The following is a 17,080-nucleotide window of genomic DNA, read 5'->3' on the forward strand; positions in this document are numbered from 1 at the left end:
AGACCAATATAAAAAAAAATCTCAAATTATTTTAAAATTTGATTTTAAACTGAAAATGCTGTTAAACCATTATTTTTCTAGTTTGAAATTATAAAGTAAGGTGCTTGATGTATCATGAACAAAATGACATTTAACTGACCGTATGTGGTTGGTTTTTCTGGGATATTCATTTTCAAAAATTTTATTATGGTTGTACACAAATTTTCAGGCAAGATTTTCAATCCTATTTAAAATAATACAATCTTTGTTTTAACCTACAAGATAATGCATTTTAGTTTTTCTAATTAAAATTATTTTAAAAGAGATTAAATAAGCCTCATTTTCCATTTGTAAAGATCATAAAGGGTGTTAGCTCCTCTGGAAGTGGAGTTGTTTGTGAGCCATCTGAGGTAGGTGCTGGGAACAGACTTCAGGTCATCTGCAAGAAAGGCAGTAGTAAGTTCACACTCCTAATTGATGAGCCATTTCTTCAGCCCTGCTCTTTTACTCTAAACCTGGGGACAGAGAAAGTGGTTATGCCATGCTTTTCAACAGTGGGTTGTGTTAGAGGCCCCACTGGGAATTATCCTTCAGTCAGTCTTCTGGGGACTCCTGTCTCTAGGACTTCTTTCTCTGCTCTTTTAGTGCCCAAACTCTTGTGAGTTTGTAGCCCCTGTGTTGTACATGAATTCCAGTAGGGTATACCTCAGGAATTCTTTCCTTCAGGTACTGGTAGTCATCTGCTTTAAATAAGTTGCCCTGTGTCCTTTGCCTAGTTTGTGAAGAGTAGTCAGAAAAGATTTTCCACTGTGTTTGAAGCAAGCCTTGGCTACACCCTTGAGTAATAGATGAGTTATTAAGTCTCTAGATGAACGTGTTCTTCATTCCTGGTATGCCTTTATTAAAAAGTAATTCATGGACGGGTGTGTTGGCGCATGCCTTTAATCCCAGCACTCGGGAGGCAGAGGCAGGCGGATTTCTGAGTTCGAGGCCAGCCTGGTGTATGAAGTGAGTTCCAGGACAGCCAGGGCTACACAGAGAAACCCTGTCTCAAAGAAAACCAAAAAGTAATTCATTACATTCCGCTAATCTGGGCTGATAGCATACACTCACTATAACCCCATTTTCAGTACGTCACTATTTCTATTCCTTCCTGTGGGTCAGTTTGAATTTGGGACCCGTATGGCTGTGGTATATGTTATTGCTAGGAAAGTGGAATATTCCTTTATGCTTGTTTTAGGAACAGAAATAGTCAATTAAAGTTAGCATGCTGACCATTTTCTTACAGAGCTACTTTTAGTGAATTTGCTGCCAAACATGCTAAAGATTCAAGATTCAAAGCAATTGAAAAGATGAAAGATAGAGAAGCGTTGTTTAATGAATTTGTGGCAGCTGCAAGGAAGAAAGAAAAAGAAGATTCGAAGACGAGAGGGGAGAAGGTAAGGTGGCTTAGTTTTGTAAGCGTGAGCAGTTGGATGTGTGTTTTCCTTGAATTTGCACAATTATTGGTACACATTTATAATCACTTTCTTTTTATAATGCTTATTTTATGAACGTAAGCAAACTATATACAGTTGCTTTAAATTCTGATAAATGAGGTGCCTTGTAAACCTGGAACTGGGTTTTAGAACTGCAGGCTCTGAGATAACTAAAATGTGTTAAGATTTCAGAAGTCTTTTTAGATGTTAACATTTGAATTTCAAAGAACTTCTTACTCTTTGTATTCTATAAAAATATAACTTTAGTAAACTAGTTTCTAATCTTTTAGTAAACGTATCTTACATATAAATTATTGCTTATCAGAATTAAAGGTCAGCTATTAAAGATTAATGCATCTGAAATGTCATTTGATAGCAATGTCAGGAGCAGAGAGCTCACCACTGTGGAGGCAGAACAGTGGGGAGATGACACCAGTGGTGTATGAGCCATCAAAACAGTCACTCTCCTCAGTGTTCCTGTCTGCTTTGTAATAGGGGAAAGGGTTTCTGGAGCCTAATCATTCCTGACATTCAAAACTGCTACTTACTGTGGGAAGCTAGAATGTTACAAATTCTATTAAGAAATCTGGTTAGGGAAGTAATCCTACTTCTCATTTTTAAGAAGCCTCTTTGAATTAAGATAGTAAGAGAATTAGATGAAACAGCCTTTGACAGTAATAGCAGAACTCTGGATTATCTGATGACTTCAAAGTAAATTTTTATGCAATTATTTTACAGGTGACTTAAAATTATTATGCTTCTTAAATATACAGAAAAATCATGTGAACAAAAAAAATCACATTTCTTATGTTCATTTAAAATTATATAAATTACTGCTTTTGACTTAAATTTTTTTTTTTTGTATATAATTTAGTTTTCATTTTATGTGCATTGGTCTTTTGCTTGCATGTATATCTGTGTGAGAGTGTCAGAAGCCCTGGAACTAATGTGAGCTGTCATGTGAGTGCTGGGAATTGAACTCTGGTCCTTTGGAAGAGAAACTAGTACTCTTAACTGCTAAACCATCTTTCCATCCCCTACTTTTGACTTTTAGAATAACGCATTCAATTAAAGAAAACCAAGTAAATAATCATTTAATAGTGTATAATTGCACTTTTACAAATTGGATTATTTATGGCATAACTTTCTAAACATGTTTGAGATAAGATGGATTTTAGTTTTATAGTAAGTGTTAGTCTTTGCAGTTTTCTAATTTAATTCTGAGAGCTGCTCATCACTGGTGCACATGGTGTTAATGATGAGCAACTTTAACTGTTGCTTTAACGCCCTGCATCTCTGGCACTTACTAGTCTTAGTTTTCCCCCTGATGTCTTTATCCTCTGGCTTATAAAAGACAGGAGATTGAGCTACTTTAAAAAATACAAAATTGATTATTAGACCAGAGAGAATTTATAAGGGTTAAGTATAGTAGATCTCTTATTCACATTTTGTGAAGTATTTGGTTAATAAAAATGTTATCACTCTCTCTGTATTGTTTCTGCTAATCTTATACTTAAAAATTAGAAGATAATTTTAGCCTTGTTAGAGGTGAGACTGGCAGCGGCAACAGGAGGTAATTGACTGAATAGTGAGGTTCGCTTCTGCGCAGCGTTCCAGTTTATGAAAAACCACCTCCCTAGGTGCTTTTATTTGGCTTATGTGCATTTTGTTTGCAAAAACCAATATTGAAACTTTTGTTTACTGCAATTTTAACTCACTGTAAAGGCTTCATTCTTCATACTACACATTTGATGCTGTAGGCATGGAGTTAACCCTGTTAGAAAATTGGCATCTATCTATCTATCTATCTATCTATCTATCTATCTATCTATCTATCTATCTATCTAAAATTTATGCCATGTGTTGTAAGTAATTTTGCTGTGGTAAGGATAGAAAACAGGACTGTAAATTAAGCTCATGGTAAATTTCATATATATATATATATATATATATATATTTCCATTTATTCAGGTATTGACTACTTCTTGTGCTTAGCAGCTCTAACACATGTGTCGGGATGTAAGAGGTTATTTAAAGTATCACACACATTAAAGACTAACTGTATAGTTCACATGTTTAGAGACTTTTAAGTTAATATAAATTCTCATGGCTTAGAACAAGTCTTTTTGACACAAAGTACATATACTATTTAGTGTATTTTTGCCTTCTGGTTATCAGACACACCTACGATTGATATTTATTAGGTACAAAATTGGCAAGGTGAATAGAAAAATTATGCTATTACATCAAATACTTTAATACTTGAAAAACTGGGTTTCTGAGCATTTTTATTAATCCAAATTAAGGTTCAAGTTTAATAACAGAAAAATCCATAGCTGATATTTAAAAATATTTCTGAAGCAGAATGTTTCTGAAATTTTTGTCTTAGAACTTTACAAATGATTTTCAAAAAGAACCTAGCTTCCCATAATTGTCTGAGAGGGAGGGGAAAGTACAGCTCCGAGAGGAGGGGATAGTGGAAATAGGCAGGAAGCACAGTTCCTGTGCCACACATCTTAAATTCTAATTTCCTTCCTAGCTCTTCACTCCTTGGTCAGACAGCAGTGGTAAAGGGATGCTTGGCTAGAATCCTTTGTCGAGCTGACTTTGGGTGTCTTCTGCTGTAGCTGTAACATCATAATTCAGACTCAGTGGAGAGTCATGAGACAAGTGCCTCCTACATTTCCCCTCTGTTAAACAGACTGCTCTTGGACTGGAGGGCTAGGTTTAGTATTACTCAGGGCCTTTGACACTAAATGTGTGCTAGTACTTGACAGATGTGTTCCCTGAGTTTATAGCAGAATAAATGCAGACATGTATACTTAACTAGTTAAAAATCACAGACACTGAAATGCTTTTTTAAACTAATGGTTAATAATTATTAGTTTTCTTATTAAGGTTGGTATAAATACTATGTTTTTAAAAGCAAATATAAGTTGGTTTTTTTGTTTTGGGGGCTTGGTTTTTGAAATAGGGTTTCTCTGTGTAGCTTTGGCTGGCCTGGAACTCACTCTGTACCAGGCTAGCCTCAAACTCACAAAAGATCTTCCTGCCTCTGCCTCCTGAGTGCTGGGACTAAAAGTGTGCACCATCACTGCCCTGTAACAAGTTTTTTTATCCTTTTATTTTAAACATTTGATATCAAGTCATAAAGACTTGCTATATGTGTTAAGTGATTTTTGAAATTTTCTCTTACTTTTTATGAACAAAATTTATTCATCTAGGTTTTTTTTTTAAATAAGCCATATTAGAGTATTGTTACTTCATAAGCCTGGCTTTTGCTAACACTATGTGCAGCTCAATTTGAGTGGGCACAGCGGCTGTAATCAGCCTAAATGCTGTGGTCTGTGTAGTGCTATGTTACAGTGTAGTAGGTTATTGGATTGTTAACTACTCAAAACATGGAGAATTTCTCATAGTGCATCATCCTGTTCTCACTTGTTTTAGATTAAATCAGATTTCTTTGAACTGTTATCTAATCATCACTTGGATAGTCAATCTCGATGGAGCAAAGTAAAAGACAAAGTTGAAAGTGACCCACGATATAAAGCGGTGGATAGTTCATCAATGAGAGAAGACCTTTTCAAACAGTACATAGAGAAAATAGCTAAGGTAACTGTTAATGCATATTGGTTTATACCCTATGGTACATTTCTTAATGTTGTTTAAGAGTGTATGTTGCTTTGATGCTGGGGCTGGAGTTTTTCTTATAGTTGATTAAGAAGATGAAATTATGAGTCTCATGGTTGATTGGGAAGACATATTTTGAAATGTTCTGGGGAAAAATACTTGAACACTTTTATCTTATAGAAAAAAATTTTTGTCTTAGTTTCAAACCATGGATTCTCTGTGTAGCCCTCGCTGTTCTAGAACTCACTCTGTAGACCACACTGGCCTTGAGCTCAGATTTATCTACTTCTAAGTGCTGGGATTAAAGGTGTATGCCACTACCACCCAGATTGTGAAAAAAATCTTAATGAAGTTGGTAAAGAGGATAATGTAATTTTATTTTTACAGAATTTAGACTCAGAAAAAGAAAAAGAGCTAGAAAGGCAAGCCCGCATTGAGGCAAGCCTTCGAGAACGGGAAAGAGAAGTTCAGAAGGCACGCTCTGAGCAGACTAAAGAAATCGATCGAGAGAGGGAGCAGCATAAACGGGAAGAAGCTATCCAGAACTTCAAGGCTCTTCTGTCTGACATGGTATATTTCTTCTTCTGAATACTGGACTTATTTACCCATGTTCTATAAATTAATTCTGACATAACTTGTTATTTCTAGAACATTTAAAACTTGAGTTCTTGGTGTTAGTGGATTCTCACCCACAGGTTGAAAACAGCTGCTTAAGGGTCATCACTGTTCAGGTCAGTTGGTACACTGTAGACTGTATGAGATACAGGACTAGAGGGGATTGAGGACAAGAGACAACTCTTGAGACTTTGTTACTTTTTTTCCCCTCTTACTCCTTTCTGCCGCTTTGGGAGTTGGGGGTCTTTGCATTCTTGACATTTTCAGTAATTTGACTCTCCTTCCTGACATTCCCCTAATTTGTTGTAATTTCATCAGTTGCAGTGGTTTAGGGAACAGCAAACCTCGTTTGTTACTCCTGAAAGAGGTGAAGGTTCTCCTTAGACCCAGCAGCTGGTTGCCAATCAAATTTAACTCTTTGGTTGCTTTTATTTTGTTTTAAAAGTCAGTTCCTTTGTTTGCTCTGAGATATGGTTTTCCTTTGACTGGGCTGACCTCAAGTGCTTATTCGCTTGCCTTGAAGAGTGCCCCACCATACCTAGTTCAGCACCTTAGATAAAGGAAAGACCAGTCAATCCTTGTGTGCACTTTATCTGCCATCCTTGCTCTCCTTGGTCCTTGGTGTGCAGCTTTATTGAACATAGAACCAACCTTCTGTCTGTGGCAACTACTCACCTCTCACCTTCCCATTGCAGTGACACAGGCTCTCAGTCTTGAAGAGGGCACACTGGGCCTCCCTTTGAGGTTGCCTGCAGCCACACCTGGGTGTTCAGTATACAGCACTGTAACACTTACCACATTGTCCTGTGGAAAATACAAGTGTGCTCTTTGAAAGAAACAATTGTAGTTCCAATGTCAAGCACATATTTAAATGTTTGTTAAATGTTAAAGAAATTCTGTATTTGTATACTTCTTTCTCCTCTGTCTTTTCATTCTCTCCCATTTCCTGTCATTGTCTGTAGTGTGACAACTTTCAGTTGCCATCAGTGGTGTTGGTGAACCAGCCAGATCTGTGATATGCTCTGTCTTTTTTTTCCAAAGTTAGTATTATTATTATTTTGAAATTAGAGAATGTGATGTTTCCATCTTTGGTTTTTGTGCTCAAGATTGCCTTGGCGCTTAGGACCTTATGATTCCGTATGCATATAAGAACTTTGTCTAATCAGTAGGCACGGAGTGTCATTCACATTGTTTATACTTTATTCAGTTTTTATCAATGTTTAATAGTTTTTAGCATACAAGTAATTTATTCCTTGCTTAAATTTATACTTACTATCTTTTGATGGGGAGTGTTGATACTGTTACGAGATTGTGAGATTGTTCTCATACTTTACATTTTGATTGCTTGTGAAATCTTACTAATATTTGTATGGTGATTTTATACCCTTTACTAAAGTGTTTGTTTCTAGTAGTGTTTCAGTGGAGTCTTCAGGGTTTTTTTTAATATATAAAATCAAGCTATTAGCACCTAGAGACATTTTAAACTTCCCCGCCCCCTGTTTAGATGCGCAGGAGAGCTGAGGGTGGATATCATAATACCTCCTATCATAGAAGAAAATGTTCAACTTCTCACTTTTAGAACTATAACTCATCATGGCTGGTCTTTACTGCACTGAATTCCATTCCCCATACCCAGTATATTGAGTTTATAAAAAACTACTTTCTTTCATTCACTTACTTATTTGTGTAAGAATGCGTGTATGCCCTTGGGCTGTGCAGTATGTGTAGACCTCAGAAGACAACTTTCAGGAGTCTGTTCTCCTTCTACTATGTCAGTTCCTGTGACTATAATCAGGTCACTGAGCCTGGCTGCAAGTGCCTTTACTTATTGAATCATCTTGCAAAACAAGGTTTGTTGTACTGTTTTGGGGAGGAGATATTTAGTGCTGGAAGAAGACAAAATTAACATTACTTTTAAATGACACAGCATTTAGAGATATAAAGTACAGTTTAAACCTCTTATGGGTTGTGACTGATGGAAGACATCATCTTTGCTCATCTTTGTCAACTTCCCCAAGTCTGAGTAGTTATTTCATCAAGTAACTGATCACTGTGAGTTAAGATTGTGCTCTAAAGTAGATTGTAGGAGACTTCTGAACTAAAATGGTATTATCACAGCCTTTCACTTAAGGTACTGGAAATGAACATTGCTTGGTTGTTGGTTAACTTGATGGTGAGCTTGTGTCCTGAAGAAACTCACTGAAAGTAGTGGTCCTGTCTTTTAACATAGGATTTATTTATGATGTAGTTTAGTCGAAGAGATCTATTTATTTTTTTAGGGAATTTTTTTTTAGTTTCTAAATGTGACTACCTCCTGACTATAGTGTTGAGCTTCTTACTGTGGAATATACAAAATTCACTCGGTTCCTTTTTTATCTATTAGGTACGTTCTTCAGATGTGTCCTGGTCTGATACTAGGAGGACCCTCCGGAAAGACCACCGCTGGGAATCTGGGTCCTTATTGGAAAGAGAGGAGAAAGAGAAACTTTTTAATGAACACATTGAAGCACTTACCAAAAAGAAAAGGGAGCACTTTCGGCAGCTTTTGGATGAAACTTCTGCGGTGAGAGTCTCCCATTGTCCCTGTTCATCCTCCGAGTCTTCATTAGAGTGGGGTGTAAAGCACTGGTGTGATTTTTAGTGTTTTGTTTAGACCTGTTATTTGAATTCTTAGGTTTTATGACATTCTCTTCTGATCCCCCCCCCCCCCCATGTTTAAACATGTCACGATGTTCTCCCTAGTCAGGACTTAGTTCTTTTTGCAGCTGCTTCTTTGGTGAATGTCCTTAGCTGTGAGTTATCCGAGGGCTCTCCTCCTTTCCCTCCATTTGCAGTGTGGTGCTGGAGCCCCTTATCTGGCAGTTTGTATACTTTGTTATCCAGGTTTTGTTCCTCTTTATTTGCTCTTTTTGGTGATGGTTTCTTCAGAAGTTATGATGTTTGCCCATGTAAATACAGGGTTTGCAGGTGATTGTCTTAGGCCACCTTGAAAGTATGGCCATGAAAATAACTTGTGGCAAGCCAGCAAAAAGAAATTGCATTAAAGCTGCTCCCTGTCCCTAACTAGTCCACTTACGCTTGGGCATTACAAGAGATTGCAGGTCAGTGTGTAATATTATGTACCATATGTGCTGCAGTTTGACTCCCTGCATAAAAGGGAATTGTATTTATGTTTTCTCTTCGCTTGTTTTTTCAAAGATTACCTTAACATCCACATGGAAAGAAGTGAAAAAAATAATTAAGGAAGATCCTCGGTGCATCAAGTTCTCCTCCAGTGACAGGGTAAGAGATTTGTCCTTTTCCTGTGGAGCTTAGGCAGAAATGAAACTATGTAGTGTTGGTTGTCCTCCTAATAAACCTCCTGCCTTAGCCTACTGAGTGCTAAGTACATACATATGTACTCTACTATGCTTTGAAGTTTATGAATATTCATAGGTGCATAATCATCACTAGTGGCTTGACCAACCAAAAAAACTGGTCAGTTTAAGTGTACTGCATTAAAGTATGTGAAATGTAAACCATGATTTTAAGTACATTTTATTTGTTTGTTTTGTTTTTCAAGACAGAGTTTCTCTGTAAATGCCCTGGTTGACCTTGAACTTGATTTGTAGACCAGACTGGCCTTGAACTCACATACCACCTACCTCTGCCTTTCTAATGCTGGGATTAAAGGCATGCATCACATGTCTGACTTTTAAGAACATATTTTTTAAAATTGTGCTCCCTGTAGTAATAAGGAAGTAGTAATCTAAAGCTTAGAATTTAAGGGTTGGGTTTATGTTTAAGGATTTTACCAATTGAATGAGACTACAGTCGTTTCAGCTAGCAAGTGGTCCTAAGCTGTCAAAGCACCTCCCTATTAAGCCACACTGGCAAAACAGTCAGCGGTCCTAAGTTCTTGGGGAGGAGATTTAAGAGTAGCAGAATCTCTTAACGCGTGTGATGTTAAAAGAGTCCATTTCTTGCACTCTGACTTCCTGTGTAGGAAACAAATTTACTTAATATCATATATAGAATAATACCAAAAAGAATAGCTTACCATAATCTGTTCTATCCCTTTGGCTTTTACTTGTCATTTTGTCACTGATGGGCATCTCTAGGTCTGACATTGAAAAAGCCCATAAAGCTACCTTTCTCAGACCTCACTCAGCTCTACTTAGTTGAATTTTTAATGTGTGGACTACAAAATATGTATGACTGGGAAAGTGATGGACTGGTAGCTGAGACCCACTGTCAGTTTCTAATTTACCCGACAGCTTCTAGGGAATTGATAGCAAGGTGTGTACAGAAGCTAAATGCTCAGTATGTGCATGCTTGCTTTGTAAGTCCATACTCTTGTGTCTCATTGTTCTTTGCTTGAAGATAGATATTTTATAGGAAATAAGTACCTGGTCCTTAGTTTCTCATTTCTGCTTCCCTCCTGAGGACACTATGGAGACTGAAGGAGATGACCCTGCAGACCATTGAACAGTGGAGTACACATAGCAAGCTTTCATATTCAGCTAGAATATTTCTATTCTTACTTTTTCCTTAAAGATGTACTTTGCATGTTATACACTACAGTAAGTTTTACAGAAAGGACATATCCTTGCTTTGTCTTTTTCTGTTTTGAATTTTACTACAGGACTCAATGGTTTGTGACGTTAATAAAGAAGTTGTTTTAGAGTTTGTGTGCTTCCCTTTTAATCTTACTTTTTCCCATCTCTGCAGAAAAAACAAAGGGAGTTTGAAGAATACATCAGAGACAAATACATCACTGCCAAAGCTGACTTCAGGACACTTTTGAAAGAGACCAAATTCATTACATACAGGTAGGTGCAGTCCGGTGTCCCACTGGCAGCTCTTGTCTCCTAGCCTGTACTCTAATGGCCAGAGCATACTTTTCACTCACACACATGTTGACAGTGTTAATTTTAGGAGTCAGAAGATGCCAGCTTTCCTCAAGGGCAGATACAGGCCATTCCACAGCACTTCTTTTTTTTTTTTTTTTTTAAAAAGAAAGGGCCCAGATGTCAATTCTCATTTTGTGTTATGTACATCCAGTTTTTAAAATACACTTTTATTTTTACTTCACTGCTTTTTTTTTTTTTTCTTTTTTGAGGACCCTCTCAACTCTTTAAGAATTGTAATTCACAAAGAGACTTTAATTCTTCACTATAACAACTTAATCTTTGCCTCCTCTGAAGACTGCTGAGTGGGGTTAGACCATGAATGCCTGAATTCATCTTCTTAAGGCAGAAAAATAATTTTCCTCCAACAGGAAAGGAGTTGCTGGATACACTTATTTTTTAAAAAGATTAAAAAGCAGAGCCCTTAAAAAAGGTTTTGGTGTCGCACACCCAGTGGTCCATCACCACTAGTAACCTTTCACCAGGAAAACATTTTGGCATGGCCTATAGTCTGTGTGCAGGAGATCAGTTAGGCTTCATGCGCCAGCATTTCCTCCTTTAAAAGACAGCTTTGAGGAAGGAAGGAAGGAAGGAAGAAGGAAGGAAGGGTGTGCACGGGAGGATAGATAGTGCTGAGGGTGTGCTCCGTAGGTGTTTTGTCATTTGGATTTTTTGGTCAGGATCCTTAATGTTTTGCATCAGCTTGGGCTTTTAAATTAGATGTGAAGTAAGACTTCTTTCTACATTTTTATAGTTAATTTAGTGAAAGATGTGAAAGTGAAAGCTTGTGAAAGATGCTGGGATTGGCAGCCCCGCAGACTGAAGTCCTCTGTTCATCCACAGAACAGGTACAGCACGGGCAAGATTTACCTACCCACCCTCAGCCCTGATCTGGAGGGACCACCAGTAGGGGTGGGAGGGTAATTCAGCTTCTGAGGCCCTTTCACTCCCTGGAGTCTTTGCTGAGGCGATTTACAAAGGTGACTGCTGCAGTGAAATTTTTCTTTAAAAAAGTGGAAACACAATTAGGAACTAGATGGACATTTCCAGCTCATTTCTGCAAGACCAGCGAACAGCAGTCAGTAATTCTTGTGCTTTTTTTCTTATTTCAGATCCAAAAAGCTAATCCAAGAGTCTGACCAGCACCTGAAAGATGTAGAAAAGATTCTGCAGAATGACAAACGGTATCTAGTACTGGACTGTGTGCCAGAGGAGAGGAGGAAGCTGATCGTGGCCTATGTTGATGACCTGGATCGCCGAGGTCCACCCCCACCTCCCACAGCATCAGAGCCCACTAGACGATCAACAAAATAATTCTAAATACCCTTCCACGGGCTCGCTGTTAATTGAAAAATGCTTGCATGAGCCAAATTTTCAGGTTTTTACATATATGCATTAGTCAACCTATTGCAAAACCACCTGAACAGAAGGAGAAGCAATTGTGGGCAGTCTCGGAACAGAACACTTTGAAAATATTTAATGCTTTTCTTTGTGTGGCATGACTGACATACATACTCAAATATAGGCTGTCTCTAGTAAATTTAAAATCTTGAAGCTAAAAATCATCCTTTTATAAGGTGTGGAAGCCAGTGACTTGGTGGTGTTCTTACTAGCAGTGTTACTCAGCAAGACAGGAGAATTTGTGGTAGGAGCTTGGAAATACCACAGACTCCAGAAAAACTGAAGTTGGAGTTTGTTTTTGATTTTGTTTTTTAAGCGGGTAAAAGAGAAAACACTGAATTGAATTCTTCCAGAGACTATGACTATTATAATGGACGTACTTTTACCTTTGTCTCTAAAGAGCAGTTTAGTTGTGTTTGTTCACGTATGTGCTTTGATTCTCCCCTCTGGAGTTATAGGCCAAGTCTTGTTTACCCCAGGAGAAGATGTATTTAGTAACTTCTTCTCAGGTATGAACCACATTCATAACTAACATGTTGGCCAGAATGGAATCCTGGCTTAAACATTCTTTATTCTCCACTGAATGATCTCTACCAATATTCTCAATTAGACAACAAAACTCCCTTTCTGGGTGTTCCTGTAAACTACTCCTGTTTGAATGTTTGAACTTTTGTTTCTAAAAAGTTTAATTTTAAGATGTTTGAATGTTGAATTTATGTATTTGAACTACAATAAACCAACCCTTTTATATATGTGGATTGTAAATGATTATTGTTACACAATATATTTTTTAAAAACTCTTAGACCTGTTTTTTATTTTTTGTTTGCTTGGTTGTTTGGGTCATTGGTTTTTTTGTTGTTTTGTTTTGAAAAAAGCATGTGATATTTGAGACAACTAAATCTTAGAATATAGTTTTTAAAGGCTTGACTATAATACTCTATTTCTAATATAAAAGACAAGAAATTTTGTAGAAAGCCTATTTTCCCTTTCTTTCTTTTATGTGCCTGTATGTGTGTGTATGTTTATATGTGTGTATAGTTAGAGTCTTTTAGTTCTACCTGTTAATTAATAGCAAGAATATTGTAGTTGTTTGTGTTTCTAGCATATCAAAGGTTTGCATCTTTTGGACGTCCTTTCTACCTGTCATGTGTCACGCCTTGAACTTACCTCTGACACTTAGCTAAGTTTTTCTGGCTTTGCACCCCTCCCCAGTGCCTTGGGTGTGAGTATGTATGAATCCTCTGTTGCCCTTAGCAAAGTGCCACATAATAGGTAAGGCACATGGGAAGATTCTCAATGTTAGTATCTTCCCCATTGTCTCCCATGCTTTATGATGGCCACAGAGCCTAGAAAGAGGAATACCCACTGACCCATCACATTCACATCCATACTACTTATTAACATAAATCTAGTCATAGAAATCACACATGTTCAAGATGGTATTAATGGAGCAGACTAGGGTTGAAAGTGTGAAAGTTGTAAACATTATTTGTATCCTCCCACTCCCACTTAGAAATTTACTTTTATAAAGGAGGCAAATTGGAAGCTTTCTGGCCTCCCTAAAGCCTTTTATTATTCTGAGTTCCACATGGTAGTGTCTCCATGCTCGCTGCATCCTGTCATAATAGAAAAGAGTCCAGAAATTTGAGATGTCTTTCCCACTTTGACATCAGTTGTCTGGGTTTTCATGGGAGTGAGCCGGCTTTTCCCTTGCAGATGTTTTAAGGAGATGGATGAGATCAGGACTATCGTGTTTTTAATGAATGATTTGTTATAATACGTTGTTCCAGTATCTGCAGCTTACCCAGGAACCTGGGACATGGTCGTCTGGCCACCTCATAAAGCCCTCTTGTTCTGAGTGGTGGTTTTGAGATGATAACTCCAGACACAAGCAGAATTAAGTCTCTAATCAAAAATAAAGCATTGCTTTTACTTCTTTACAAGCTGTCATATACTGGAAGCTTACACTGGACTCGCTGTTATGTGGATAGAAAACAAAAGCCTGCTTCCTCTGCTTTTCGGTTTCAATAGCAACCCCTCATGTAACTGCATTCAACAAAGCAGTTATTTTGGATTCCTTGGGCTAAACTATTTATTTGAATGTGAGATCTTCAAATGCAATTTGTAGCAAAACAAGTGAAAAAGAAGGCAGCTTTAAAAAAAAAAAAAGAAAAAGCCGCAATCTTTTATAGTAAAATAATTCCAAGACAACATTATAAATGGCGGTACTTTGTACTGTACAGAATATTCTGCATATCTTCATTGCTTTGAATTTTTCTTAGCTGAGCAGTGGAAATTCCCAGAATACCATTAACAAGCAGTTAAGAATGGTGCGTGTGTATAATGCTGCCTTTTATGTCCAGAGGGGAGAGAAATGCATGGTCACATTTTACTGGATGTGCTGTGGTCTGCTACCAAGTTTTCCACGGCTAGGAACTCAGAATGCTTTTACTTACCGCTGTTTGCCTCGCATTGTCCTTGTGATTATTCTCTTCTCACCAAGTCCCAGTCATCTGTCTGCTGGGGTTTCTCTTTGTTGTGTGCGTGCTTTTCCACATTTTGTTAAGCTTGATTGCTTTACGCAGGTCATATTTTAAAGTTTAGGGTTCAAGTTTGATGATACTTAAGAAAAGCCCCCAGCGAATGCTTTATGCTTGCCTTTAATCAATAGTTAATAGCTGTATCACTAGCTTCTGCTTACAGTCTTGAGAGGAGAGAGATCAAGGAGAATACACTTCAGCTTGTAGAAAAATACTCTTATTTTGGAAGACAAGGGATGTTTGACAGTTCCCCATTACAATAGATAATGTCATGTTAGGTTGTTAATGTTCTCAGACATTGAATAAAAAGCCCCTTCAGGTGGATTTTTAAAGACTGAGACAGCTTTTATACTGTTAGGTAAGACTTGAATTTACTCAAACTTGGGCCCCATATAGCTATGCTTTGAAATTAGTGCAGAATAGAAGAAAGCATTCATTGTCTTTGTAAATTTTACTCAAGAAAACTATATGAACTTTATGTCAAGTAAATTAACATTTATTAAGCAAGTGAAGAGAATTTACAAGTGAAATTTACAGTTTTAAAAAGCCAAAGGAGATACAGATTTTGAGCTATGCTTAGGTGAAATATAACTTGCTGGTACATTGAGGTTAGCAGCTTCAGGAAGAAACAGTACATTGGCTCAGTCTGATAAACTACTCCAGCCAGTGTAGTACAGGGCTAGATTTAAGGGATACCCTGGGGGATGTCACTGTGAGCCCTATAATCACTTTGAAAGTTTTCTTTACATAGCACTTCACTTGATTTCTTTAGACGGAGTTTAGTTCTGAAGCATAATTACTACATGCCATTCTACTTACCAGATTCTATAGTTTGAAAACAGAAATCTTTGCAATTTCTAATGGCAATTTACTTCACCAATATTGCTAAGCAGTGGTACCAGTAAACACAGAAACGACAATCTTCTTTTCTTTGAAACTTAAGTCTGTTAATTGCAGCCCTCCGTCTCTTGGCCTTCGTGTTCCCAGGGCATAGGGTCATTGTCTTGTGCTGAAGGGACAGCATCCCTCTCGTGCCAAAACTGCTCCACATCAGGGAGGATGGGAACCACCACCTTATCAGATTTCTCTTTGCTGTCGTCAGGAGAGCCATGTCTGTCTGTGTCTAGAATGCATGTTTGGGTCTCTGGAGATGGAGCCTTACCAGGAAGGGCCTCTGTGTTTCCAGCTGGTGCCTCCTGAACCTCTGAAGTAACTGCAGGCTTTTTGGTTATCATCCATTTCCATATACCTTTCAAACCTGCCTTGAACTCTTCAGACATCACTAGAAAAATGAGAGGGTTTGCTGTGGAGATGGAAAACATGAGAACTTGAGACAGGGCTATGAAACCCTGTGGTGGCATCGGCCCTCCAGCCTTCACATGCCATACCCACAGCCAGGCTATCCACTCCGGAAGCCACAGAAGAGCAGAGATGATTGCGGTGCTGAGCAGCATCACCGTGAGTTGCTTTGAACACATCTGGTTTCTCAGATTATGAGTTTTCGTACCTCGTTTTTTACATTGCCCATAAGCTCGCCAGAAATAAAAGCCAGCCAGAAGTAAAGGAAGGCAGAACACCAGCAGAGGGTAGAGCTTCCCGAACATGGACATGAATTCTTCTGCCACAGCTGGCACATCCACGAGGCACATTTCCACACCTGCGTGGCGTCTGGTGGTGCTAAAGAGCCATTCTGGCAAGGGAAGCAGGCTGGCTACAACCCAGATGCCCACCAGCACTGACCAGATGGTACAGCTGTGGATACTCAAGTGCTTGGCTGGGTCACTTGCATACGTGAAGCAGGCTTTGGCCACCACAACAAATGTCAAGCTCTTGGCTGCCATGCACACGTGGGTGAACCAGTCAGAGGACTTGCAGATGAACCAGCCGAGATCCCAGACGCCTTTGGAGTATGCTGTAGCTCGGACAGGCGCGGAGAAGAGCAGGAGAGAGAAGTCAGCCAGGCTGAGATTCAGAATCAGGGAATGGATCGTAGATGGCTTTCTTTTCCAAGCGCCGTGAAGGAGAATGCCAATCACACATAGGTTTCCCACGAGGCCCACCAAGCACACAGCCATCAAGAGAGATGGGATGATGGTCCTCCAGTCCTTGGAGTCAGACGGCAGGTAGCCTCCTGCAAAGTGGAGGCGGACAAACGACTCGTTCATGTTGCTGGAATTGGTGTCGGCAAACCTAGCTGCCAGCATTGCCTTTCCCATCCAGCTCCTCCCTGCAGATGGTAGCTTCTTGTTTAGGTTAGTCTCTCTCACTCTCCCTCTAGCTCTTTTGCATAAAAGAAAAATCCTCTGTCATCATCCACACTGAAGACACCTCTGGACCCTCCCTTTGCTGGTCAGCTGACAGTGGGAAGCTGGCTGCTGAGCCTTTTGCTGTACACAGAATACCTGTAAGTGCACGGAATGGCAGGCAGCAGGAGTGTGTTGATAGGACTCATTAGCAAGTCTAATACTAAGTACCAGCCCCATAAAGGGATAACACATTCCCATAAATGATAAATGAGGAGAAACAAGTCAGTAGGGATGTTCCCCT

The 17,080-nt window shown here is 38.6% G+C and overlaps 2 protein-coding genes across 4 annotated transcripts in view; one reads left to right on the plus strand and one right to left on the minus strand.

The window, feature by feature from the left end:
• Tcerg1 (transcription elongation regulator 1) overlaps window positions 1–12,744 on the plus strand; it is a 58,311-nt gene extending 45,567 nt beyond the window's left edge. Inside the window, exons 16-23 of one of the 3 annotated variants that reach the window (XR_002381045.1) lie at window positions 1,268–1,418; window positions 4,905–5,069; window positions 5,475–5,657; window positions 8,086–8,265; window positions 8,901–8,984; window positions 10,413–10,513; window positions 11,346–11,439; window positions 11,704–12,739. Coding sequence is in view for 2 of the 3 variants with exons in the window: in XM_021214173.2 (XP_021069832.1) it covers window positions 1,268–1,418; window positions 4,905–5,069; window positions 5,475–5,657; window positions 8,086–8,265; window positions 8,901–8,984; window positions 10,413–10,513; window positions 11,704–11,905 (1,066 nt within the window). In the remaining variant the exon portion in view is untranslated. Of the gene's footprint in view, window positions 1–1,267; window positions 1,419–4,904; window positions 5,070–5,474; window positions 5,658–8,085; window positions 8,266–8,900; window positions 8,985–10,412; window positions 10,514–11,345; window positions 11,440–11,703 lie in introns of all 3 variants that reach the window. The other 2 variants (XM_021214173.2, XM_021214171.1) reach the window with 2 other exon arrangements.
• Window positions 12,745–15,026: 2,282 nt separating this feature from the next.
• Gpr151 (G protein-coupled receptor 151) lies at window positions 15,027–16,782 on the minus strand. Its single transcript, XM_021215063.2, has one exon. The coding sequence runs from the start codon at window positions 16,747–16,749 to the stop codon at window positions 15,481–15,483; it is 1,269 nt and encodes a 422-aa protein (XP_021070722.1). The 5' UTR covers window positions 16,750–16,782; the 3' UTR covers window positions 15,027–15,480.
• Window positions 16,783–17,080: the final 298 nt, after the last annotated feature.

This window comes from Mus pahari, chromosome 15 (genome assembly GCF_900095145.1).
Source record: "Mus pahari chromosome 15, PAHARI_EIJ_v1.1, whole genome shotgun sequence".
Lineage (NCBI taxonomy): Eukaryota > Metazoa > Chordata > Mammalia > Rodentia > Muridae > Mus > Mus pahari.

Excerpts from the sequence above, each read along its gene's own strand:
- Gpr151 (XM_021215063.2), bottom strand. The coding sequence starts at position 16,749 with ATGGGAAAGGCAATGCTGGCAGCTAGGTTTGCCGACACCAATTCCAGC.